The sequence below is a fragment of the Lactuca serriola genome, chromosome 2 (genome assembly GCF_051521515.1).
Source record: "Lactuca serriola cultivar US96UC23 chromosome 2, Lser_US96UC23_V15, whole genome shotgun sequence".
NCBI classification, from domain to species: domain Eukaryota; kingdom Viridiplantae; phylum Streptophyta; class Magnoliopsida; order Asterales; family Asteraceae; genus Lactuca; species Lactuca serriola.
In genome coordinates this window covers 5,429,683-5,457,550 of record NC_136409.1, presented here as the reverse complement: position 1 = coordinate 5,457,550, position 27,868 = coordinate 5,429,683, and the positions used below count along the sequence as shown (strand labels likewise).

The 27,868-nt window shown below is 35.9% G+C and overlaps 1 protein-coding gene across 4 annotated transcripts; it reads right to left on the bottom strand.

Moving 5' to 3' along the window:
- Positions 1–26: 26 nt before the first annotated feature.
- Positions 27–13,922, bottom strand: LOC145085908 (uncharacterized). Of its 4 annotated transcripts, none has more exons than XR_013700215.1 (8): positions 13,782–13,922; positions 10,383–13,107; positions 9,697–10,236; positions 8,121–8,768; positions 4,829–5,542; positions 2,460–3,233; positions 823–2,351; positions 27–594 (listed from the first exon to the last, which is right to left on the bottom strand). XR_013700215.1 is itself a non-coding variant. In XM_079023594.1 (7 exons), exons 2-7 carry the CDS (start codon positions 13,077–13,079, stop codon positions 2,337–2,339), a joined length of 5,388 nt encoding a protein of 1,795 aa, XP_078879720.1. In that variant the 5' UTR covers positions 13,080–13,107; positions 13,782–13,922; the 3' UTR covers positions 27–2,336. The 4 variants fall into 4 exon arrangements, 2 of the variants coding, with proteins under 2 accessions (XP_078879720.1, XP_078879721.1); XR_013700214.1 differs by having other exon boundaries at positions 27–2,182; positions 2,278–2,351; XM_079023594.1 differs by having other exon boundaries at positions 27–2,351.
- Positions 13,923–27,868: the final 13,946 nt, after the last annotated feature.

Genomic DNA, 27,868 nt, shown 5'->3' with positions numbered 1-27,868 from the left:
TTTGTTGGGAATATAGACCATGCATATGCTTGATAAACATAATCTGATTATACAAAATGCCTTACAATTGGGACTTTGAATATTTTTTTACATTACTTCATATGCCCTTTCATTAGGGACTTACCACCTTACAACATCAACACATTAAGGTTGATAACCCCAACTTGTAACTAAAACCAGCTTCAATACATACAAAATGCCCATAATTACTGACTTTCTAGTCTGCCTTTACAAAAAATACAAGGGATCCCAAAAAAAACAAAAGCTTACACTAACCAACCAAACTAACTACATTGACCCCCCTAACTTCAAAACACATAGGGCCAAGCAAGCAAACAACAAGGCAACTATCATCCTGTACCTGCCTATTGCCTTCCTTGCATCATGAACTTCTTTCTCACTCTTTGCCACCTTATACTGCTCCTGTGACAGCAGAAACTCCACTTCAGCATTCCTTCTCCTCAATTTGTTCATCTAAGACAGTTCATCTTTGACATCCAGTTTCTGCTTCAGAGAATATAGCAGGTTTTTGTAGTACCCGTCTGCCTGTTCTTCATCTTTCCATTCAAAGAAGCTACATTTCCTCAACCTAGTCTATAAAAACCCAATAAAATTAGGGTTTGGCTGACAATCACAAATCAACTACCTTTAATGTACCAGCGAAATGGGTTTTATTCGCAGTGATCGTCAAGAAGCAAATAAAATTAGGGTTTTTAACAGATGAAACAAAATACAAATACACCATTATCGTCTTTACAGAAAGAAACAACACATCAAACCATAAAATACTAACTTATCAAAATCAAGAGAATCGGGACCTACCATACTGTTTTGACAATTCCAGAATCGCCTCCTAGGGTTTGTTATCTTCCAATAGGTTCGTTCTTTAGCTGGAACGACACAATCACAAACCTTTACCCCTTCTTGCGACTGAACATGAGTGACTTGTAGCTGATTCCTTGACGTCGATGAGCTCGAAGACATTCTTCTTCAAGATGGAAATATTCCGGGAGGGAGAAGTCTTTGACTTTTCAGAGATGGGTAAGTAAAGATTTAAAGGAGGTCCGAATGAGGGTTTGAATTAATAAGCCTATATCGACAACTGGACTACTTCGACACATAAGCTTCCCACGTAAGCTTATTGGACACATCAGCGTTCCACATAAGCATTGTAACCGGGAAACCTTTTAAAATGGTGTAATTAAAAGGTCAATTACGAGTTTACTGATCTAATATACCAAAAAAAAAACTTTAAGGACCAAATTAGCCAAATGTAAAAAGTTCAATGTGCTACAGTGACATTATCCCATTAAACAATGAATGAAAATATAATGTTTTTTTCATCAAATAATTTCTACATAAGTGGCATTTTCAAAATCTGAGTGTGATTATAAATAATGACAACTCCAATATCAACCTAAATTTGATTATAAAAAAAATGTTACACCTCAGATGCATCAAAAATCAGATAATATGCATCAGTGTTCTGTTTCTCAATAGGTTTAAAATAATCAATGGATGGCTCATAGTCATGGGCATAATTGTCACTTATATGGGTTTTGTGAACAATTGTCAACTCAAAATCATCATGAGATAGATTCATTGAAGGTGGCGATGGAAACCGGCACTGAACATAAGATATTTGTAACCAAATTTTATTCTTTTTATTTCAGAGATTGAAAAACAAAGCTTTTATATGGGTGACACTGACACACTCAACTTACAAGAGAGAAATGGAGTCGCTTCCTCAAGATTTAAGTGCTCATATACAAAACAAACATTAATACACTTGACTTAAAAAAGGAGCCAAAAGTTTATGGGTCTTTTTTCATTGAAGAATTTTATCAAACACCGGGCGTTCATAAAAATTAAGAGCACAGATCTGTCGAATTAAGAGAAGTTTTATGTTCTAGCAAATTAGCTTCATTTTTTTTTCTTTCTTACCTGGTGTGAGCTAAGAAAGTTTCATGTATGATGGATTATCATTCTATGCACCTTCAACCACTGAATTTATTTACTATTTAAAATAGTGGAACATGTACAAACCAATTAATAAAAACTTGTGTAATTATTGCTAAGTTGGTCACAGCTTAATTAAATACAAGAAGTGGACACATCATAGATAAGATTACTTGAAAATAGAAGTTCAATAACCCGAATTGAAAGAGTAGTAAGCAAGCAACTGTGACAAAAAGTCAATTCAATGATCAGATAACTAAGGTGGAGAATCATGTACATGATTGGGAAGAAGGAAATAAGTGTACAATGTAATCTTACCTGTGCTATATAGCTAACTTCAAAACGAACCAAACCACACGTGTGAATTTGATGTTGCTCTAGAACTCCCATCCCTGTAGGAGAGGAGATTACAATAAGTTGTAAATTCGAGAGTAAAGTAAACGTTTTGTTCGATCAAACATATTAATCTGTTAATAATAACCAAAGGAGACACCACATACCTCTTGTTGATAGGTCTTTATAAAAGAGTTGGGGTCTTCTGTTACATGACACAATCCAAATGTTGTATCTATTAACTTTAGCTCCGGAGTAGTTGATTGCCCATTTGTGAAAACTGTTATTTTTGGACAATATTTGATTTTCAAAGTATCTAATGATGGCCATTCAAAAGCCTCCTTCCCCAGGCAAAATCCCATGAGATTTGGAAGTTTGAAAAGTGTTATGGATTTTAGACAAGGGAACACAACCTCAGTAGTCGGTCTGGTTTCGGAATCTTCAACTTGCTTCACAATCACTTCCATACTCTTGCAGTAACTTATTTGTAGCTCTTGGAGCTGCAATAAGCTACCAAGCATGCAACTACTGAAAACGTGTCCAAGAAGGTTACAACTTCCAATTGAGACCTTTGTAAGGTTTGGAAAGTTCAACACTATCCTCCTATTGGTCTTCCACATATGTTTCAGATTATTTAATTCACCCAAAGTCACCTCTTTTAGCTTCTCAAATACCACAACAGATTGTGTTTCAATATCCACATCTTCATTTGTCCCTTCTGCTACTTCAAATACCTCCTCTATTACAGATTCATAGCCACGGGTAATAGAAAACTTTTCAAGATTCTTCAAATTAAGCAACTCCTTGCATGGAAAAATTATGCGGCTTTCCAACAATTTGTCAATCCATTGTGCATCTACTTCAACTAAATTTGAAAAAGACCACGGGAATTGAACTAGCTTCATCAAATCTGGAGTAGAGCACATAGGGAGTTGAGTCTGCTAAGAAAAATCAAACATAGATAGATCATCACAAACACGACAATTACTAAAGAAAAATACATTTAATATTATAAAAATAATAAAGGATTGCAAGTTATGTTATTCTTCAATGAGCCAACATGTATTTTCAATCAACAACCTAGTTTATGACACTGGTTACATTATATTTTGTGAAGATGAGCATCATGAAGAAAATTTCTGCATTATATATTGCATTTGCTCAAACAATTTAGATTGCTATCGATGATTGTTGAGTCTTTTTAAATAAAAGTAAAAATTATAGTTTGTGGGTGAGTGGGTGGGGGGGGATAAAATAAAAAGTAAAAGTTAAGTGTTTTGGCTACTTCAAAAAGGGTAATTTTTCATGTACTGGATATTTACATCCAATTTTTTTAGGAAAAAAGATAATTATGTTATTGTATTTTTTATTGCATTGTCAAATACAACAAATGATATACTTACACTTTTAGAATCATCTTAGTTATACTATTTTCGTCAATTTTAGGAAATAAACGCTAAAAAAATGTTTAGCTTGTAAAAGATGAGAGAGAAAAGAAGAACTTGATTAAGTAACAACTAACATCACAATATTTGTAAAATATGTTAGATAACTGAATTAAATTGGATGAAACGATATAAATGATTTAATTACAATATATACTTCCATACAAAAATCTATTTGTTAACAGATATGAGTGAAAATATGTAAAATAAGGCAATGCTTTAATTTCCATCTATTTTGTGTTTTCTTTTCTTAACCGAATGAAGATGTTAGTTCTAAGTTCCTAATTAATGATTTATGTCAGGTACCAAACGATCACATTCTATGAAATTTACAAATGATTTGAATAAGAATGAACTTGAAAAGTATCATTTGTAATACACAAGAAAATAATTTTTTATGTTCATACATTTGATATAAATTCTTAAGTCTTGTATTTTTAAGGAACGTAAATATTTTGTGAATTTTAGAAGCACTTTTTCTTAGGTGCTTATTTTGTTATTCCTTTAATTGAATACTTTGTTTTTCTACAAACCGATCAATTTTTTTGTCAAATTAAAATACGTTTTAGCGAAAACTGCAAATTTGGTCCCTGTATTTGTTGATTTTTGTGGTTACAATAGAGACACTGTAAAGAAGAAGGGGTTGTTGATCTGATTCTGATCAATCGGAAACTAGTATAGTATATGTTCAAAAATCTTTGGACATGGAAAAAACCACCCTCAATGAATGCGTCAATTGGGCCTTTTGTCTTTACTTCATCTAACTTGATTAAAATATTAAATTGCTAACTTATGAATTAGTGAATATAACATCTTTTATAACATAAGAGACCACTTAATATCTTAGGAATGAAATATTAACTTATATTAAAAAAAATTGCATATTTTCGTTACTTTTTATAGATACAAAAAATGGGAAGTGGTTATATATGAACCGACCTGGAAACCCCCCCCCCCCCCCCCCCAATAGTGTAAGCAAATACTATGTTTTGCATATGAACCATCTAAATTTGTAAGCAAATAATACGTTGAACATCATAAAACGACATGCTGATCACCTGGTTAAATGATGAAATAAAGTGATAACATACCTCATCCTCATGTGTAGCATTGGTCAAATGGAAGTTGAGGCCATATTGGTCAAGACTATGCTTGCCTAATTCTGTATGTATGTAGTTGAGCTTCGGAGTCATGGAGTGACCAGATGTGAAATTCATCATTTGTGGGCACCCATAAATCTTAACCTTTTCCAATGCTTTCCACCTGAACTCATTCTTCCCCAAGAAGAAACCCTTCAGATCTGGTAAATCTGCAAGTGTAAGGGACTTGAGACGAGGGAAACCTATTATAGATTTAGATGTTTCTGTGTGTTCTGCGTCTTCCTTCACTATCACTTGCATTGCCTTGCATTCTGCTACAGTCAATTCTTTGAGTTGCTTAAGGCTTTCAAGTGTGGAACTTGTGAATATATATTCCAAAATTTTACATTTTTTGATGTGCAATATTGTTAGGTTGGGCAATTGAAGCAGAGTCATATTTGCCGACCTTGGGATGGTGATTGCAGTGCAAGTATCATCACTTCCATCACCAACATTAGTAGTACTATCAACACCATCTTTGTTTATTTCTTTACTTTCAAATATCTCCACCATTGACTTACATTTTAATATTCTCAACTCTTCAAGCTTATTCAGTTGTCCCACTACATTGGATGGAAACACTCTTGATAGGGCAGGACAGTTCCCTATAGAAATCTTTTTGGAGTATTGGCATAAGAACCAAGAAGCAACACCGACTTGAGAACACTACAACAACACATGAAAAATCAATGGATCTATTTAAATTAACAAAGCTTAGCTGTTTGCTACACACATACACACTACAATTTAACATATCATTTGTTTCTAAAAGTGTGGTAACAAACACGAGTGCTTCCCACAACTAAGGTAATTAAGTAACAATGTGGACAATGTAAGTTGAACTACAAAAGGGCAATATACAGCAAAAATGGATAAAAGGTCTAGGAATAAAGAGAAACCAAATCGTGGTGTTTGGACTCCTTGAGGAAGAAGGTTTGTCAAATGACCAAAATACCCTCGTTATACATATATGACAAAATAAGTAAAAACAAGAAACTAATCAGTTGTATGCTATGCTTATATTGTTGGCAGGAGAGAACAAGTAGATGGTGGATGAAAGAAAAGGCACACTAAATCAATCATAAAAGTGGCCTTAATTATATAGGCTTAGAAGAGATTATGACAACCTACAAATAGGAAACTGACACAAGAAAAATAAACCTGCTACGTGCTAAATAACACAGCTAATTAGCATTTATTCAGATTAAAACTTGAAAATGAAGAGACTTTGAAGTACTTTGATTAGCAATTAATCAACATATATTTCTCGTGCAGATAATGGTTAGTCTCATCTTTGAAACTAAAAAAAAAAGACAATAAATATGAGATATAAACACATGAAAGCATGATATAAACCATAAAATATACAAATGTTTCACCTAGACTTATAGCTATGAAATTTACTTATCTGAACTGAAGAAGGTCTAAATGAAAGAAATAACAACGCATTTCCATTTATTCGTTTATTATAGCATCCTACTTTCATTTCTTTATATTGCAGTAATGGAAATCCTTTGTATTTGAATGAAATTGCAATAAATGGGTGAGTTACTTAAATTACAATGCTTTAATAGGGAAAAATGAAAGTAAGATGCTCTTATAATCAAATCAGTGAAAGTAAAATGCTATTTCTATAATTTTAGACTTTGATAAATGACCCAACACTACCATATAGGTACTTTGAAAATCCACCCAACTATAGCATTGTACTTTCGACTTTTCTTATCAGGCCGTTGTAGCCACATATAATTGGGTATATTTTTTCAAAGTATGATGCTATAACTGGAATAAATGAATGTAGGATGATATAATAATAAAATAAAGAAAAGTATGTTGAACAGAGAAAATGACTAAAAATATAGTGGTTTTTCTGTATATGGTTTATAAAGAGAAAATAAAAGGCATTGGACTCTATAACCCATTACCTCCTCAATGTGGGAAAATGAAAACATAACTTTACTCCTAAATTTATTATGAGGAAATGAGTTTGAAATCAATATGCTTATATTTCCGTACCTGCATTGATTACATGCATCATCTTCTTCATGTTTTAAATAATTTTACTAACATGAAGGGTTAATTTAGGACACAGTGACAAAAGGAAGAAAAATTTAATATGGAGAATGTTAGCATCTGATCAGCCGTTATCAATAATTAATTTATTCCAAGTCTTCCATCATGTGTGTGCTACATCTAAACCCACATATTTTGGTCTAGATAATCTGATCTTTAGAAAAAGAAAGTTTATATTTTAGCATTTATGAATATAGAATTCTCAAAAAAGTTTATATTTTTGCATTTGTGAATATAGAATTATTGACAAGGCCAAATCCAAGAAACAGATAATGACTCTTATCAATATCAGTGTCTATAGTGAAAATAAAGGTGCGTTTATTATACATCTATGATTGTTCAATAGATTGTATATTGCAAAATCTATCTTGATCCTAATATTCAGAATAGAAAGCATTTTTAAAACAAAAATTTCTTTTCAAGGGAGTCATTTTCAATATAGACTTGGGAAATTATATTTGATAAATGAAGATCTTGAGACTTCCCATAACTGACAATCTTGTCGTTTGGCTCGATGATCGATCAATGTCTTAAATTTAATACTTTTAAAAAAAAGTTGTGAACAGGAGTCTTTTGCCATATATTGTATTTATATATTTTCAGTCGGAACACTAGATATACTTATAGGTAAAGTTTGATATTTTTCAGTTCCATGTCAGAAAAAAAAAAGATTTTTTTTTGAAAGATTTAAAAAAAAAAAAAAAAAAAAAAAAGATATTTCTTTTAAACAACAAACTGAACTTTATTAAGCTAAAATTGCAAGCTAGGAAAAAAAAAAAATCATTTTTGTTCCAGTTTTCATATTACTTAACAATTAAGAGTAATGTTGATATGACTTATATATATTTATCAATCAATTTTTTTCTCTCCCTCACAATCCGATCTAAATCCACCATCTGTTTTAGTTAACTTAACTAAAACTGGATAAAAAAATGCATTTCATATGATTTATAACCATGCTTAAGAGAGATAACTTTAATGACCTATGCAAACGAATAAACTGTAAAAAAAATTAGGTATTCAGTTAGTTATTTTGTCTTTCCAGATTCAGAAGAATTAGCTTATTGAGTTATATAAAGCAGCTAATGGAGAAGAAAATATTAAAAATAAATAAATAAATAAAACAAATAACTGAATGTGTAAAGGATCCACTAGTTAAGAGAAATGATACCTGGAACTGATCGTGGATGGAAGTAGTTGTGATTGTAGTACCGCCATCGATACTCTTTAGGCTTGGCAGATTAAAAAGGTAGAGCATATCAAGAAGAGGGAAGGAGGAGATGGTGTTTGTGTGAGTAGAAGATATTATTTCTTCATTTTCATCATTAATATCTCTATTTGAAACAACTTCTTCAATACCATCACAACTCCTTATCCAGACATGCTTTAAGTTGGGAAGAAGTTTGCCCATGAGAGGTGAAAATAAGTACTTTATGCTATGACAGTTTTCCATGTGTATGTTTGTGAGGTTGTGGAATGAGTAGGATTGTGATTGGTTTTGAGGAATTACAAGTTTCTTCCAATTGCACTTCCACACATCACTCATCCTCTCCATATCTTCTAAATGTAAATACCTGAGGTGGGGAAGTAGTAGTGGTGGTGGTTGATGATTATATTTATGCAGACTTGTTGTGAAATCTGTGCTGCTGTTCCTGGAACTCTCTATCTCAAATACCACTTCAACATCCATACAGCATCCATTTAACAAAAGTGTTTGAAGGTGATTAACGTGAAAAGGTTTGGGATGAATTGAGGATTCAACGTCAGGAATATTACCATCCACCTCTGAAATGATCTCTGCCTTGGATATAACATTAATCTGCACATATCTCAACAACAAATATAATTAGAAATAAATATGTAAAATACATGCACTTACACAATGATATTTTTCACACTAAATTACAAAATTGGTCCCTGTGTTTATCTGTTTTTTTTATGGTTTAGGTCCATTAAAGTGTTTACAAATTTTGGTCCCCATTAACTTGATTATAAATATGTTAATAATAATATGAAGGTTGAAACAGATCCACACTTAGCAACGCAGAAATATAGCCTACTTTTCTATTCTTAAAAGCGTAGTAGTGATATAGATAATTTGTCCATGTTTTTAAATTCCGAGTTTTAACTTTGTTTTTATCACAAGTTGAAGTGTAAAGATTTATAAATAATTTGATAGGATACATATCTTCACGCAGGTTGATAATCTTATTGCACTTAAAGTGTGAACATGCTAGACCACCACTCATGTTCACATATTCAAGGAGGGGCAAGAAGGGAAATAAACCAATTCTTACTTATTCACAAAGAGGCAAGAAAGGATTTAAACCATGAGTAAGCAAATTGTGGGCAGCAAGGGTAAATAAGTAAATTAACTATTTCAGTTATGCCTTTATATTGTAAGAGATCAGTTAGGAGAGACCATCTTATCAGTTATTTTAGAGATTACTCTCTTTGGGAGATCCTGGCTTCTCAAACTGCCAGATTTCTATCACATGTATGTAAAATTGATCATTAGATCATCAATTTCCTGTGTGAGATCTATAATTTCTTGTATTTCTCTTTTCCATCCTTGTGTGATTGAAATTCAAGAGTGAGAATCTAGCAGAACACATCGAAAGAATTGTGTAGAATTGATTGATTTGTTATAGTGTGATATAGTATATACGTGTATGTATGTATAGAGACACATATACATAAGTTATAAACATCAAAACAGAAATTGAAAGCTCAATGACATCACATACCTCCTGGCTGTTCTGAACCAATTCAATGTTGCTCCTGGTTTCTTCAGAAGGTCTCCTTCCATCTATACTCACATTCATAAGTGTCCTCACATCAGAATTGCTCACGGTCGGTGTGAATACGTTTACAAACCTCTCACACCTTTCTATTTTTATCCCTTCAACAGCTTGAAAGCTACAGATGAGGATATCAGAGCTACTTTCACCTTTCATCCTCCACAACTCTCTTAGCTTCCCCAAACCATCTACATTAATGAGTCTCAAGTTGCTACTGTATTCTTCAATTTCACCAACACAACTCATGTCGATGTTAAATAACACTTCAATGCTTCCACAATTAGAAACAACAAGCTCTTCCAGACGACCCAGCAAAGACATGGGATTGGTTGGAAACAGATTCACAAGATTATCACATTCCCTCACTCTAATCTCTCTCAACATGCAGGCATTAACTTCGTCACTACTACTAGATTGATAAGGCCATATCTCTTTCAGCTTATTCATCCTCCCAATTTCCAATATCTCCAGCTTAGGAATCAGCACCTGCACAACAATTAAGACTTGTTAATCATCAATAGTGAAACCAAAATCGAAAATAGTTTGCTTGGGGGATCACAATCCAATCAATACAGACTTTCATTACAAGAAAATCTATGAAACTGTCAACATAAATCCTAATATAGAATTACCTGTTTGTTAAAGAATGGTTGAATTGCAGAGTCATTACTGGACATAGAAGATGTTGCAGATGTTTTCTTTGGATAAATGCTACCGAAGTTAGGAAGGCCATCAAGTTCCAACTCCACCAGCTGTGGTAGCTCAATTACATTAGTAGTGTTGCAAAGACCTATCAACTTTGGTAGGCTTTTCAAACTTAGAAACTTTAGCTCCTGAAACTTAATTTTCCCAGCTCCACCATTCTCACTATGTGCAAGGACTTCAAGAATAGAGCACTCTGAAACTGTGAGGCGCTCAAGCTTCACCAAACCATTTGCAATAGGGACCGTGAAGAGGAATCTCAAGTTTGCACACTTGAAAACATCAAGGACTCTTAGATTATTAAACACCTGTCGAGGAAGATGAACTGATTCCACTAAAACTTCTTCTAGATCATTCATACCATCCACCTCCAAATAAAGCGCCTCAGTTTTCTCAAATAACTCATTCATTCCAAATTCCAATAGCTCATTCTTGTTAGTGACCAACCTCAACGTGTTTTCAAATGAGTGCATATTTTTGTCAGTATTGGCTACTAAACCACATCCCATAGAGATCCTGAACCTTTCAAGTTTCGTAAACAACACATTCCCGGGCTTACCACTGTTCCCAAAGAACTCGATTTCTAGTGCAGAAAGGTGCTTTGAAAGTTCTGCTAATTCAGCACGATTGCTGTTTGTGAACCTAATTGCCTTTTCATCAGCTACTCTCATATAAAGCTCTTCAAGACTGACCAAATCTTTCAAAACACCATCATCAATACGAAGATTGACACAGCCCGTCAAATCCAGTAGCTTTAGCTTCTTCAGCTTTCCAATTGTGGATGGTAACTTTCTGATGCCACAATGAGCGAAACTGAGCACTTCCAGATCCGAGAGTCCTCCAATAACAGAGAAATCAAACATCAATAAGCATTTATGGAGAATGAGTGTTCGTAGTTTGGTGGAGCATTCAAGTGATCTGGGAAGCAATGGATACTGCATTTTTTCATATGCTACAACTTCAAGATTTTCCATTTTTTCATAAAAACCTTCAGGAAACTTAAGTGACTTATCTCCATCCATAAGTCTCAAAAGTGATAGGTTTGGGTACTTAGAGTCACCAGGAAACTCAGACATACCTGTGCAAGTAATAGAGATTCTGTTGCAAGACTCTTTCACTTCAGCTCTACTCCACTTTGAAATATCACCATGGTTGATTATCCATGGATGATGACCTTTAGAAACTCTACTTATGACAAAAGCAAGCACAAGATCATGCATTTTGACACACCCAATGCAATCGCTATCCATCAACAAATTTGCATTTCTAAGATTCTGCACACACATTTTTGTCCTGTCTCTAGCCTCTCCCAAAGTGGATACTTCACTTAATAACTGTAGGCCCCATGCATATCTTGTGAGTTCCTCAATTGGGATATTAAAGTCATCAGGAAACAAGCCACACAGAAGAAAAATCACCTTTTCCTCCTCTGTTTTTATATAATTATAGCTTATCTTAATAACTTCTTGCACATTCTCATCAAGATTCTTCTTCTTCAACCGTTGAAAAGTATCTCTCCATACAAAAACTTCTTGAAATTGAAGGGTTTTGGCGATGAGTTTAATGGCAAGGGGCAAAAAACCACATCTTCTCACAATTTCACTTCCTATTTGATTGAGCTCCATATCATGTTGTTTTGAAACTCCTGTGATTTGCCAAAAGAAATTTTGTGCTTCGGGCTCCTCCATCACATCCACTCGAACTAGTGTCGACTCCGAATTAGCTTCTACTGCAATTTGTTTGCAAATACTTTCATTCCGTGATGTCAACAACAACTTGAAGCTGTTGGGCAAAGGACTCAGTCCAATATCTTTGAGTTCAATCGTCTCCCATACATCATCTAATATCACTAAAAGCTTTTCTTTTTTTTCTGACATCTTCCCAAATGTGATACGAAGACGATCTGCCCTTGCTGCTACACTCGTTTCAGTTAGAGATGTGCCCATATATTCTGCTACATCTTGCTGAATAGAAAGCATGTTAGTCTTTTGCCCAATGACCACCTTCACAATCCAATCAAAAAATTTCTTATCTTCTGCAGTCTTCTTCAGTTGTTCCATCATAGTGGTTTTCCCCACACCACCCATTCCACATATGGCTATCACTTTGCTCTTGTGATCTTGTTGAAGGGACTTAAAGGCGTCCTTAAAAGACTTCTCTCTTGATTTGAAGTGATTTTGGGATTCACCATCTGATGGTGCAGAACTGGATGCGATTTTCGAGTTTACTTTCCCAAGAGGTCTTTGAGCATCACTCCAAGTTATCTTACTATTTTCATCAATAAGACTTTCCATCTCCTCCGTAGTCTTGAATGCCTTCCTTCCAGCTCGATACCTCATTTTCAAGTTACAACATCCGCTCCCAATACTTAGAATGCTTTGAGCCTTTTCTTTAGTCTTTTCGACTTCTTCCAACCACCCTGGTACATGAGTAGGTATCTCCAGATTACTTCTATTGTTTGTTTCCATGTGCTTTTTGACATCACAGCTTATATCATCCAGTAGCTTTATTTTAGTATTCATGTTCCTAACATGTTTCATGGACGAAAAGAGATATCCCAATTGTTTCTTGACAGGAGCAATTAAAGATTCAGCAATAGGACTAATAATTGCAGATACAAACTCCATCTTTCAATATTCTGGCTTTTACAGAGACCTGTAACAGATAAAAAAAAGGCAATACATCTGTTAAAAGTTATTAATTATTAACTTGCTTAGCTATCTTTTTTCAGTTATCATATACAATCCATAGATAATTAGTGTTATAAAAGTTTCCTTGAGGATTTAGGACACCTGACACGTTTGGCTAGAAAAAAATTGGTAGTAGGTAAATACATGTGTATGTAAATTCATAGTTAATTTGTTGTTTGTCTTCCCTTGTCAACTTAGCCTTGGTTTTTTTTGAAATGATTGAAAGTGGGAATAGATTATTGAATTCAACATCTTCATAGTGTAAAATTGACAGAGATGAGGAAGAAATATCGTGTCTTTAATTAGGGTATCCATTAGTTGGAAACAGAGTCCCACAGTGATACAATTAGGGGGTTTATTAGGGCTAGAACTGATCTCTACGTGGAAGCATCTGTCCTAAGAAAACCATTCCTCCAAAACATTGTTCAATAATCAAAATAGGGAAAATGAGGAGGCACTGTCATTCATTTAAACATTCACTTGATTTTATATGTGGAGCATACACGAACAATCCACAACAAGTAACAAAATAAAACATTTTTTTCAGATAATTTCGTCAAGGATCGATAGATTGAAAACTAAAAACAACTAAGAAAAATTATTCATAAACAAAGAGAAAAACTTTCAACAAAAACATACCTCTTCTACTATATGCGCCTGTGCTAATGCTTGCTGTTTTTGCTGCTTTGTAAAGTGCGTATGTGTACAACTGGTTGGAATTGTGAAGAAGAAGGCCAATATATTGAAGTATGAAGAAGCCTCAATTATTGCTGTTGCGCTGCAAATACTATGGATTTGGATGAATGGAAGTAATGCAGTCAACAGTCATAATCTAGGTACTAAGAGCATTGCCTAACATACTACAGAGTATAGCACAAGTAATATACTAACAGTCAAAGGTCCCACCGGTTTCTATTGAAGCACGATACAATGTCGGATCCCTAACCCCACCCTAATATGTGATATTTCATTTACATCACATATATATCACCCTAATTTTGGGCATCCCCTTGCAAAAAAGAAAAAGAGAAGGAATAATGACTTGAAAGGGTAACGAACTTTTGACTTTTATCACATTTAGTCACTAAACTTTTTTTCGTTATCTATTTGCCATTGAACTATTGAAACTGTTCACATTTTACCCTTATGACCGGCTGTTACCGGTCATAAGGGTAAAATGTGAACAGTATCAATAGTTTAGTGGCAAATAGATAATGAAAAAAAGTTTAGTGACTAAATGTGAACAAAATCGAAAGTTCATTTCCCTCTAAAAAGTTCAATGACTAAATGTGAACAAACTTCCTATTGTATTATGTTTTAGCAAAATTATTTATTTTTGTTTAATTGTAGCAACATTTGTTGATGACGAAATCTATGAAATAAAAAAATAAAATGTAACATCCGGATTTCCAGGTATCATCATTTAAGTATTTTTCTTTTGAGTTAAGAAGAGAGACTTGACGAGTTGACGCCTCAACTCGTCGAGTAAGGTCGCGACTGATGACTCGGATTAATGAATGAACTCGACGAGTCGGTGAGGCGACTCGACGAGTTCGCGCTATTGGCAGAAACCCTAAATCTTTGGGCTCGAGCCAAATTTAAAGGCATTTATGGCCTTCAATTGTGACTACCTTTCCCATAAGTGAGAACCCTAGCGAGCTTGAGTGTGTAGAGTGAGAGGAAGAGCTATCTTGAGCTTTTTGGTGTGATAGATGTGGACCCTTATAGGTTCAGAGAGCCGAGAATATGAAGCTTTAGTAGAGTAAACCTTGGGGGTTCAAAGTTAGGAATCATTTATGGTATATATAATTACTTTCATCTTACACATAGATATGAAGTATTTTATATCAATTACATGCTATGTGTATATTATTTGAATACTTGTTGTCTATACTGGATGAACGATTTTATACATGTTTTAAAAGATTTAAATGGTATATTTATTTTATATCTACAAATATGTTGCGGATGAAACATGGGTAGATAAAATAGTTGGTGTGTGATGAAATAAAATGATGAGAGATAGGTGATGATAGAAAGGTGGTGATAATTAGGTAAATAGATGATGATGAATATGTGATGTAGGATGAAAGGAGATACCATAACCTTTACCAGCAATGTGGCGATGTAGTCATCTACCAGAGTATAGATGGCGACCACGGATTATTCTAGATAACCCAGTGGAAACACCAGCAGACCAATAACCTGTAGGTGATGAATTACGAGTTCATGCGATGTTGTAACTACGTATTTATGTGGTGATACTCTAACCCCTTACTATGAATTACGATTTCAGACGATGTTGTAACTACATATTCATGGGATGTCACAAATTTCGCATGGCAAACCAATGGTCATAATTCACATCAGTGAGAATGGTTCATTTTTTTTGTAAAACCAAAATCAGATTGGAAATTTTGATTTTTTATTTCGGAAAATGTCAAACCATTGGTTTTTTTATTTCGGTTTTGGTTTTTTGTTTTTTTTTAAATATATTTTCAGGGTTTTGTTTTGTTTTTTTTTATTTCATAGTTTTCTTCATCAACTAATTTTGCTACAATTTAACAAAAATAAATAATTTGCTAAAATATAATACAAGAGGAGGTTTGTTCACATTTAGTCATTGAACTTTTTAGAGGGAAACGAACTTTCGATTTTGTTCATATTTAGTCACTAAACTTTTTTTGTTATCTGTTTGCCATTGAACTATTGAAACTGTTCACATTTTACCCTTATGACCGGCAATAGCCGGTCATAAGGGTAAAATGTGAACAGTTTCAATAGTTCAATGGCAAATAGATAACGAAAAAAAGTTTAGTGACTAAATGTGACAAAAATCAAAAGTTTGTTACCCTTTCAAGTCATTATCCCAAAAGAGAATTAGTAAAAAATTTCAAAATAATTGTATTTATTGGGATGATTATTACTTGGTCTAATATTTGAAAAAGCTTATGTAATAATTTAATTTAACAACTAAATCATGTGTTTTAAAAAAACCATATCATATTAAATTAAATGGTTTAAAATAATGAAAAAAAATAGTTCAAACAAAATGAACATCCTAACAAAAAATCTTGGACACTCATATTCTCATAATATTACATTGAAGTGCTTGAATATATGATTGGAACCGGTACCACTTATCAAAATTAGACTAAGTATACAATATATCCAAGTGATTGCAAACTTCTTTAGTTGTTTCATATTTCACCAATGCAGTCAAAGTAAATTCGATCACAATTTTTTTTATCTAACTGCAAAGAGTTGTCCTTTTCCGTTTGAGCCAAATTAATGATAACAAAAATAATCAAATATCAATAGCAAATACGTTCGAATGACTTTTAACATTTGAACGCACAAATTTACATAAATTTAATCTGTGGCCTCACTATCAGAAACCACCATCTGCAAAAATCATAAAGCCTAATGAAAAATGAAAAAACAAATAGGAAAATAGGAAATGAATAGACAATAAAAAGTTATACAAATTTAAGTAAGATACTTCTTTTATTAGTTAAACATCTATCCTTTCTGTATTCTCTTTTTCATAGTCCATAATGGTTCCATTGGTTTTCTTGGACCGAGGGTTTAAATGGTTGAATTAGTGAAATATAATTTCATGTTTAGCAAAATATTACTTTTATGGTTTTGTTGGCTATTTTATAGTAAAAAATATTTTATTTACCATTAAAAACACTTAACCTACTAAATACTAATCATTTGATCATTCCAACAGCCCACATCAAAATATTATCTCTTTAATTAAAACATATTAAAGTTGATTATCTAACATGTCCAATGCAGGAAAACAACATTATAAACAACAAAATTAAAACTATGGCCGGTCATAAAGAATGTTACAACTACAATAGTCGCATTTTATTGGTCATACACCTCAAATGCATCACTAAGTTAATAATAATAACCATAGATCCTAAATTTCCCAAATAGGTTTAAAACCAATTTAGCAACGGTTAAGAATTTACATGTAAGGTTAGGCATCAATATTTAGTAGTGGATACTTAGACTTTCTTTGGTAATCTTATATGCATGATCAACAAACATAGTTTTATTTTAATTAGAATTTAAAATACTTTTAATGAATCTATAAATAACAAAATATTAGAGAATTTTGACCATAGATTTTGTAGTTCGCCAACCTATCAAGTTGGTTTGTGGAGATGTGTAGGCAAATTTCTCAAATAGATTTTGTAAGACGCCTTTACTCAAACTTTAACACTAGAAGGTGAGACTTCCTACAATTAAAATGTAGTTTGTTACACATGACGGTATATGACAAAATAGGTTGTACTGCATTTGGTATGTATTGGACCGAGACTGTGTGACTGATTTCAATAAGACAAAAGTTGCAAATGTTTTTAGGGAGTCACTTTCAATTTGAAACGTATGCAAAATTACCTTATTTGTTGTTGATGTATCGATATGTTGGATTTCTAGAAAAGACCACCTACATATAGAAAAGTTATATAAGTTGGTTGTATATCTCTGAAGGATCAAAGAGATTTTGTGATCATATTCAACACATCCCAACTCCCAAAACATAAATCAGCAAAATGACCAACATACCCTCAATAATTATCAATTGGATACGCGACAAGATATTATAATAGTATGAATTGATATGATACCTTGTTTAAAAGTTGCACATTGGAGGAATCAGTTGCCACAGCATGTAACCCAAGGCAATTGTCTTGACTCTTGATCACTACAGAAAGGGCAGAAAGTCATATTAAATACACAACCATCTTCTTTGCTCCAAATTCCTTCATCACCACTTCTTTTCCAAATTCTCCCATCAACATATGCAATATCAGACACCACAACATCTACACTTGTGAGGCCCTTTTCTCTCCCTTTCCAACTTGACACCAACTGCACCTTAGATGACGACATCAAAGAACAAGGGACAGAGTAAGTTTCGGATATAAGGGTGGGAAATAGGGACATTTGCACAGTGCCCATATATTCCAGGGGCTCAATTTTTTTTACTTATATTATGTGTAATTAAAATTCCAAGCCCAAATGCTTAGCTTCAACAGTCCATCAAGCATGCAGCAGTCCAGAGATAGACAAAATTTTGCCGACTTGTCGAGAAAGTCGAGATTTTGTGATTTCCGACATTATGTGAGCGTGAGGTCGTGAAACGTCAGAATGGCAGTCAATCATTCAACATTCGGGACATCCGATTACTCCACAGTAGGGATGAGAATTTGACCCGAAAACCCGAACCGAACCGAAACCCAAACCGAATTAGGCCCGAATAAGCAATTCGATTCGGTTTTCGGGTATCTATATCAGGCTTATTCGGGTTTCGGGTTATTCGGTTCGGGTTACCCAAATAAGGGCCTATTTGGGCCAAATGGACCGAACCGAATTAGAAAAGTCACATAACTCACATTTTTTTCCATTGATCGATAGCTTATTCAGTCTTGTACTTATATACTTATATATAGATTTTTGGATGTTTTGGTGTTTAATGTTTAGTGTTTAATATGTTGCTTCATAATATATCTTAAGATTTTGGTGTTTGTATTTTACATTTTAATCAATAATAGTTAATCCATGTTATCCGTGTTTATATTCTTAGTTCACAAATTCTAACTCTTTTTGCACCTTTGGAACAATTATATATACTTTGTATTATTTTTAATTAACAAATTTGTTTCTTTAAAAAATTTGTTATGAAATTATAAAATACAAAAGTCATATAAAATACAATAGTTATAATCACATTGTAAATGTTATTTTGGTTATTCGGGTTATACAATAATAATAGGTCATTTTACATGTTATTTGGGTTATTCGGGCTGGAACCGAACCGAACTGAATAAAACCCGAACCGAATCGAACCCGTATTGCTTATTTGGTTCGGTTTTCGGTTCATACAAATACCCTTATTCGGTTCTCGGGTTATTCGGGTTCGGGTCGGGTCGGTTCGGTTCTGGCCCGAATAACATCCCTACTCCACAGCGTGCAGGACATACAGATTTCAGATTTTTATTCAACGACATTCATAATCATTCAGATTCAGTAGAAGGTGAGAACTGAGAAGGGCAACGGCGATATTATTCCACAATTTTCTTGTTTTATTTTATTCAAGATTTCCGGTCGATCATAAATCATTCAGTTATAAATTATTCAGACTTCAGTTATGTTTAATTGTTTGTTTTATTTTTGAGATATTGAATGTTGAACCACAATATCACATGATCATATTAGATAATTAGCTTACTTAGCAGAATTACTCATCATAAATTGAATTACAATTAGATTGTAAATTGTTCCATTGAAATTGAATCGGGATGTAAATGTTATCATATTATAGTTAGTGAATGATGAAATCATACATCATAAAAAATCAGTTTATGTAATTTAATTCGTTACTCGTTAATCTCTAAGGCCTTTTTTTCCACCTCATCTTGGGCATTTGAAGCCTTAGGACGGGCCCTGGACAAAGTAGTCATTTTCCGCAAGACCCAGTGGGTTTTTACAAAGTGAACACGATATTTTTAGATCTTTCTTGGTTTCATCACTAAGATTCATGGTTTCTTTCACTAGAAATTTGGTTTTAGGGTCAGGGGAATCAAAGTGGGCCATCTTGACTGATGCAAAAGCTGAAGACTTTCTTCTTTTATGAAAATGGGAATTGACACTTGAATCTAGAGGTGAATTGTTTTGAGGGATTTTTTGTTTTTTAGGTGGTGTTGTTGTGTTCATGCATTCAGAAGCTGAAGTGGAACAAGGGGAAGAAAAGGAACGAGTGGGAAACCTTGATTGGATTATGGTTGACTCGGAGACAGATTCAAGAGTAGCAGGGTAACTGCTCTTGATTGGTGTTTCCTTCACAATGGGTGGCTCATGATCAAGGGCATTATAGTCATTTATCAGGGTTTCATGAACAATGGTTAAGTCGAAACCGTCATCATGAGATATATTCATTGATGGTGGCAATGGAAGCCTGCACCCATCATAAGGCAGACATCTGTTACCAACTTCTATTCTTTTTTAGAGTAATTACAAGAATGATCTCTGTGTTATTCCCAACATTTCAGGTTTAGTCCAACTTCTATAATAAAATGAATTTTCTACCCTCATATGTTTCTTTCTAAAGTACATTTCATTTTTGGTCCCTGAGTATAGCTGAGGTTTTTAATTTTGGTCCCAAAAGGTTGTCATGCTAATTTGGTCCTTATTTAAGATTTTTATAATGTTTTTTGTCCCTGCTCCTAGTAAAATGGCTATTTTGGGATCGAAGTTGCAAAAATCACAACCATAGAGAAAAAATGGTCACTTAATTTGGAACCGAGACCAAAAACATTACACGAATGTCAAATAAGGACCAAAAATGCAAAAGAAAACATTTTAGGACCAAAATTGCAAAAAGCAGCCATACTCAAGGAAACAAAAATGTAACTTTACTCTTGCTTTTAATTTTTCTATAATTTGTTTATTTTTAAACTATTGTTACATGTCATTTTAAAGGACCAATGACAAATCAGAAACAAAAACCAATGTTAGGGACCAAAATGAAACAGAAAAAAAAAAGTTGGATTGAATATGCAACTTTAGGTATAACACAACGACCATTCATGTAACTAACTCTTTTTATTTCAATGATTGAAAGAACAACATGCCTAGATAAAATATCAATGTTTAAAATTGTAACATCCAAAATTTCAAACAAATTTAAACTTTTTAAAACATGTTAAGTTCATCAATATATTACAACTTTGTTTTCAAAACATTGATTATCAGAGTCTTTTCCAAGAAACATGACATAATAGGAGGAGCAGTACGATCACGCCTTAGCCTTGTCGCGATCCCCTAAGGTACCTGAAACAATAAACTGAAACTGTCAGCCCGAATGCTTAGTGAGATACCCCCAAAATACCGATACACATACAGTCCACATACCAATATCAACATTAGCATATCATATCAATAACACAGAACAGCATGCACCGGGTCCCCAACTTTACAAGCTGGACTACCCCTGGGCCCTCAGTACAAGTCTGGAATGCCTACCTGACCCTCAGCTCGTATCTGGAATGCCATCGAGCCCTCAGTATTAGTCTGAAATGCCTATCGGGCCCTTAGCTTGTATCTGGAATGCTCTCGAGTCCTCAGTATGAGTCTGGAATGCCTATCGGGTCCTCAGCTCATATCTGGAATACTCTCGGGTTTGTTGGATACCGTACGGATCAGTACAACCTTAACCCACCCCACATAACATGTCGACATGTAACAAATAAATGGACATACATGTAATCAATCAGTATCACAGGCAATCCTACAGATCTACCCGACTAGCATATCAACTGGCACACATTACTAACTCAACTCAACATATCAATAACTACTAGGATATGAAATCCAATGGGTCGGCCTTGGTGCCTTAGACCCCTTAGTATGGTGAGGATAACTCACCTGCAACTGCCGATTTGAAGAAATAATACCACGCTACTCCGACCGCCAGCACGAACTTCACCACTGATCATCACCAAATAAACAAACCAATAAACACCAATAATTACCAAAATACCTTTGGGAGTCAAACCAGTCAACCCTTGGTCAAAGTCAAAGCCGAAGTCAACATTCCTAGTTGACTCTACTCGCCGAGTCACCCCGTCGACTCGCCGAGTTCCCTTATCCGGAAAACTCTCATAACACACTTAACTCGCCGAGTAGCCCCAAAACTCGCCGAGTCCAACGATCTCTGAGTTCCATCCTGACCAACTCACTGAGTCCCCAACCAAAACACTAATTCAATGCTTTAACTGAAAGGGATCGGGGTTCTGCGACCCGACTCGCCGAGTCCAAGAACAGACTCGCCGAGTCCAAGATAATCTTCATCAGACTCGCCGTGTTGTTCTTCCAACTCATCGAGTTCCTGCCCATCTTCATACAACTCGCCGAGTCTACCCATGTGACTCGCCGAGTTACTATGCGACTCAAGTCTGATATCAAGCCCAACTCGCCGAGTCATCTTCCAGACTCGCCGAGTCCACACGTAACATCTTCATTCAGACGATTTCAGGCCATTTTATTGCTTCCAATATGTAGATCTGGACTCCTAGGGCCAGATTCACACGTAAAGTTTCCAACTTTACATGCATGCAAGGCTCCACAAGCTCCAATCAAGCTATAAGGAGGTTTTTGGGACATAGATACTCTAAATCAAACCCCATGGCTGATGCTTTAAGCTTTCATAGTCCACTATTAACCTAGATCTGAAGTTGTAACTTCAGATCTAATCTCTAAACCCGAAATGGGTTCCAATCAAGCTAAAATTCCCAAAACAACAACCAAGAATGGATCTAGAAGGAGAAACTCAAGGTAACGACTTGTTACCTTAGAAATGTGCCCAAGAAGGAGTAGATTTCATATCTACAATGGCCTCCCGATGCTAGCCTCTTGATCTTCTAACTCTCTCCTCTTAAATTCTTCTTCCAAGCTCAAACTTCAACAATGGAGGCTCACACACACTAACTAGGGTTTCTGGAACTCAAATGGGTAGTAAAGAGGCTGAGGGTGGCTATAATGTGCTTTATATATAGCACAAACCCCGTATTAGGGTTTTTCTCCCTTCAGCACCAACTCGCCGAGTCCAGCTGTCGACTCGCCGAGTTTGTCACTTAACATGCGTCCAGAATCGCGACCCGACTCGCTGAGTCTATCCATCGACTCGCTGAGTCGACCTTCTGTACTTTCACTTAAAACCATGAACTTGTACTTCTGAACTCGGGGTGTTACAATTCTCCCCCACTTAAATTAGGCTTCATCCTCGAAGCCTGTTGTGGCACACCATCTAGATAACCCTCCCACAATGCAACTTCTATTCTCGAACCGACCCAGATTCTTCTAACCACTACTACCGAAACCCTAACAACCCAAATCTTCCCTTGTAGTGTCCTGACCACCGCCTCAAGCCGGCTATCGGTTTCTTTCTCCGATAACAACATTTATTAACCACTGATCACCCGATGTAACATCCCCTTCTGGCACGTATCACAATATTGTCCGCTTTGGGCCACTCGGCACGAGGACTTCCCAGGGGGTCACCCATCCTAGTACTACTCCCGCCCGATCACGCTTAACTGCAGAGTTCTTATGGGATCTGCTGCCCTCACGGCTTTAAAACGCGTTGTGATAGGGAAGGTATCCACACCCCTTATATGGAATGCTTAGTTCTCCTTCCCAGCCGATGTGGGATCAGATCTAACACACTTTCACCCCCCATTATAGGGTTCGATGTCCCCGTCGAACACATCGACCCGTGCCCTAGCTCTGATACCATTTGTAACATCCCCCTCTGGCACGTATCACAATATTGTCCGCTTTGGGCCACTCGGCATGAGGACTTCCCTGGGGGTCACCCATCCTGGTACTACTCCCGCCCGAGCACGCTTAACTACAGAGTTCTTATGGGATCTGCTGCCCTCACGGCTTTAAAACACGTTGTGATAGGGAAGGTATCCACACCCCTTATATGGAATGCTTAGTTCTCCTTCCCAGCCGATGTGGGATCAGATCTAACACACTTTACATTTCTAGTCAATAGCATGGTTATAAAACTCACATGGAGTATTAAAAACACATTGATTTACGGGGTTTTTCAGATGTATTGGAAATTTTATACGTACATACATTTTCTAGAAACAAACATTGGTCTTGAAAGAAGGCTACATTTATGCTAGTAGAAAATATAGGATTTTCTAGGAACAAACAAACAAGAACAAAACATTTCATTTCATACAAACATTGTCATTTAATACTTATGAAACTCACCAGCTTAAATGATGATCTACTCTTTCAAAACTACTTATATGTCCTAGGGATTCAGTAATTACAGGTAACAAACAGCTTTTGAAGAAGAGACGCTACGGCGCCAGTTTAAATTCAGATTTTGGCATCATATTGTAATTGGTTTTGAACATGTACCTTTTAACAATGTAAACTTTCAATTATATATATGATGGTTGTATTGCTTTCTTTACTATGTATTCATTTGTTACGTTACCACATGAAGTCATCCGCCCCCGAACGTTTCCGCCGTTCCGGTTTGGGGGGCACGGGTCGATGTGTTCGACGGGGACGTCGAACCCTATAATGGGGGGTGAAAGTGTGTTAGATCTGATCTCACGTCGGCTGGGAAGGAGAACTAAGCATTCCATATAAGGGGTGTGGATACCTTCCCTATCACAACGCGTTTTAAAGCCGTGAGGGCAGCAGATCCCATAAGAACTCTGCAGTTAAGCGTGCTCGGGCGGGAGTAGTACCAGGATGGGTGACCCCCTGGGAAGTCCTCATGCCGAGTGGCCCAAAGCGGACAATATTGTGATACGTGCCAGAGGGGGGTGTTACAAATGGTATCAGAGCTAGGGCACGGGTCGATGTGTTCGACGCGGACGTCGAACCCTATAATGGGGGGTGAAAGTGTGTTAGATCTGATCACACATCGGCTGGGAAGGAGAACTAAGCATTCCATATAAGGGGTGTGGATACCTTCCCTATCACAACGCGTTTTAAAGCCGTGAGGGCAGCAGATTCCATAAGAACTCTGCAGTTAAGCATGCTCGGGCGGGAGTAGTACCAGGATGGGTGACCCCCTGGGAAGTCCTCATGCCGAGTGGCCTTAACCTGTTGTCTTACCTTCCTCTGTCTGAATCGTCAATCTGGGACCACTATACTCCTCCTCTTCCAAGAAGACTAAAAACATGCTTGCGCATCATCCAACATTGCCACAACCTCAACGGGCATCCTACCCATAAGTGCTTCCATATATCTGGTCCAACCCCAATGCTTACTATCAATAACTGAAGCACTTTCGATCATCCATTTACATTATTGCTTTCCTTTCAGAGGACCCACACTCCTTCCGGAGCTACATACCTTCCCTTTCCAGGAAATCTACTCCCCAACCCTTACCACACTTATAAGTGCCACCGAGCTAAACTCCACTCTACACTATCTATGTAGAGCAACTGTTATTCCTGAGCTCCCATATACTCCGAATCCAATCACATACTAACTAGGCCCATGCACGACCTCCAGCCAACACCATCATTATGATCAATACTTGGGACCAGACCATCTCGATTACCATTGCATGGCGAGATATTCACTCATTCTCCACATATTGATCCACTAACACATACCGAGTCTTTAGCATGACTGAACCGCCTTTCCAGGCCTTCAGCCTTCCTGGACCACTCTCAGAACCTTCAGCATGTCTGGACCATTTCCCCGAGATCATAATACCACTATATATGAAATTCTGGTCCAAACTCATAACTTGAAGCTCAAGGACCTACCCTTGTATATCGCACAAATCTTGTGATTCCTTGCAGCCGATTACTGCTCGCCCGAACCTCAACAATGTTTCCATTCCGAAAGCGCTCCAACAGAAGAATGAACTACTAGGATCACTAGGCCTACAGCCTACGACTGGAATGCTCCTGATAAACTATCAACTGTGACATCCCCATTTTCACGGCCAGAAAAGACCGATTTTTGTTTATGCTTTATAAAAATCAGAGTTCTTCTTTTAATAAAAATGTTGCGCAATTTGTTCCCAGAAAAACACGATAAATACGTTATTAAAACATTTTCGAAGAAACGTATTTTATTCATTTTAAAACGTTTGGGATGGCATTCGTTAATACAGAAACATAAGCATAAACAGAACTTACATTTATTTACACTAGTGATCTACATCTCTTTAAATCTCTCAGTGTAATGTGACTTCGTATCAACACCTGTGATATAAATAAACTGAGTGGGTCAGGTTGGGAAACCTGGTGAGTACATAGGGTTTTCAACCCACAATAATATAATTATTATGTTTAATTAATCAAACAATCAACCCAATTACCCATCCTCATTATCTTCTTTAGTCTTAAGGATCTACCCTAAAAATCAGCAATTCCTCGTTTATTTATTCCTAAGGATCATCCTAAGGAATCGGCACGAAGTCCATTGTTACCAAGGCTTATAGATTATAAGTGGTGAACACGTAGTCCAAAACATCTGGTAAACACTTAGTTCAAAAGTAGCTAGTGAACACACTTAGTTCAAAATGCCTAGTGAACACACTCAGTTCAAAAATATCTAATGAGCACCTAGTTCAAAAACACCCAAAGGTTACGAGCCTGCTAGCGTTCCACTGGACTGTCTAGTATCGTCCATGGTCGTCATCTATACTCCACTAGATGACTGAATCACTGTCAACATTGATGTCTTTCATCGCGTTGTCACACAACAACTATTTCATCTACCCATGTTCTACCCAACACATTTTGTAGATATAAAATACATATACAGTTTAAATCATTTAAAACATGTATAAAAATCTTTCACCCAGCATAGACAGTAAGTATTCAGACAATATGCACACATAGCACATAATTTATATTAAAATACTTCAAATCTATGTGTAAGATGAAAGGGACTATGCACTCACTTAAAAGTTGGTGACTCAGCACTCGGACAGCGCTTCGATACTCTCAAAACAATTTTCCTTCGATAAAACCTAATACCAATACCACTAGGGTTTAGTCTAACGATAACCGCGACAAATTAATAGTCTAGCTATTATTATTATTATTATATAAGAGTTAAATAACACTCAATATAACTCATAATTATAGCCCAAATACTTATTATAAGTTCCTAATAACGTTACTATATTAAAACATAAGCTATACTAAAGATAGGGTAGGCATAGCTCACTTACAGCGGGTTTTCTTGAAAACCGGGCTTCGCTGGAGCAGCGTTCCCGAGCCGAAAGGCTCTTTTCTCGGGGCCGTCGGGCGCTCCGAGGCTTCCGCCTCGTGCTAGGGAGTTACCCTAGGCTTTGGGGGGGTTAGGGAGGCTTAGAGAGAGAGTTTATAGAGAGAAAGAAGAAGGTTGAGGGGTGAGGCAATGAGGGAACCCGGAACCTCTATTTATAGGGTGAAATCCTGACGGACTCGCCAAGTTGGCTTACTGACTCGCCGAGTCAGTTCCACGAGCCATCACCTGATGGCTTTCCTTGGGGAGAAACCCTTGGCCCATATTCAGCCACGTCACCCTTTTTTGCAGCAGCACCCTGCTGACTTCTAAACCCTGTAACTTTCTCATACGATCTCCATTTTTGACATTCTTTATATCCACGCGTAGGTAAAAACAAGATCTACAACTTTCATTTAGACTCTGTTGGCTAATTCTCGACTGATCTCAAATTTAACAATAGGAGGCGTTTAGACTGTTAAATGACCGCGAAGAATTCGAAACTTCTTCATACGGACTCCATTTTCATCCATCTTTTTACCGTTGATTTCCTATTAATGAGATCTTCAACTCTCATTTAGGTCGCGTAAGCCAAAAACCGCTCGAACTAAAATTCGAGTTTCGGGTCGTGCACTACTAAGCCGAATCTTTGAAAAATCATAACTTCCTCATACGAAGTTAGATTTGGGCGTTCTTTTTATGGATTTTCTTGTTTTAACATACTCTATGACTTTCGTTTAGATCACTAAGGCTAAATCTCGCTCTATCGTAAATTCACTTTTTACGCTTCCCGGTGCCGTGCCGGTTTTGCCGTAAAACTTCGACGGACCATAACTTCTTCGTTATAACTCGGATTTCGGCGTTCTTTATATGTACGGAAACCTTGTGAAATATTCTACAACTTGGTTAAGATTATTTATTCTAAATAATCTTTT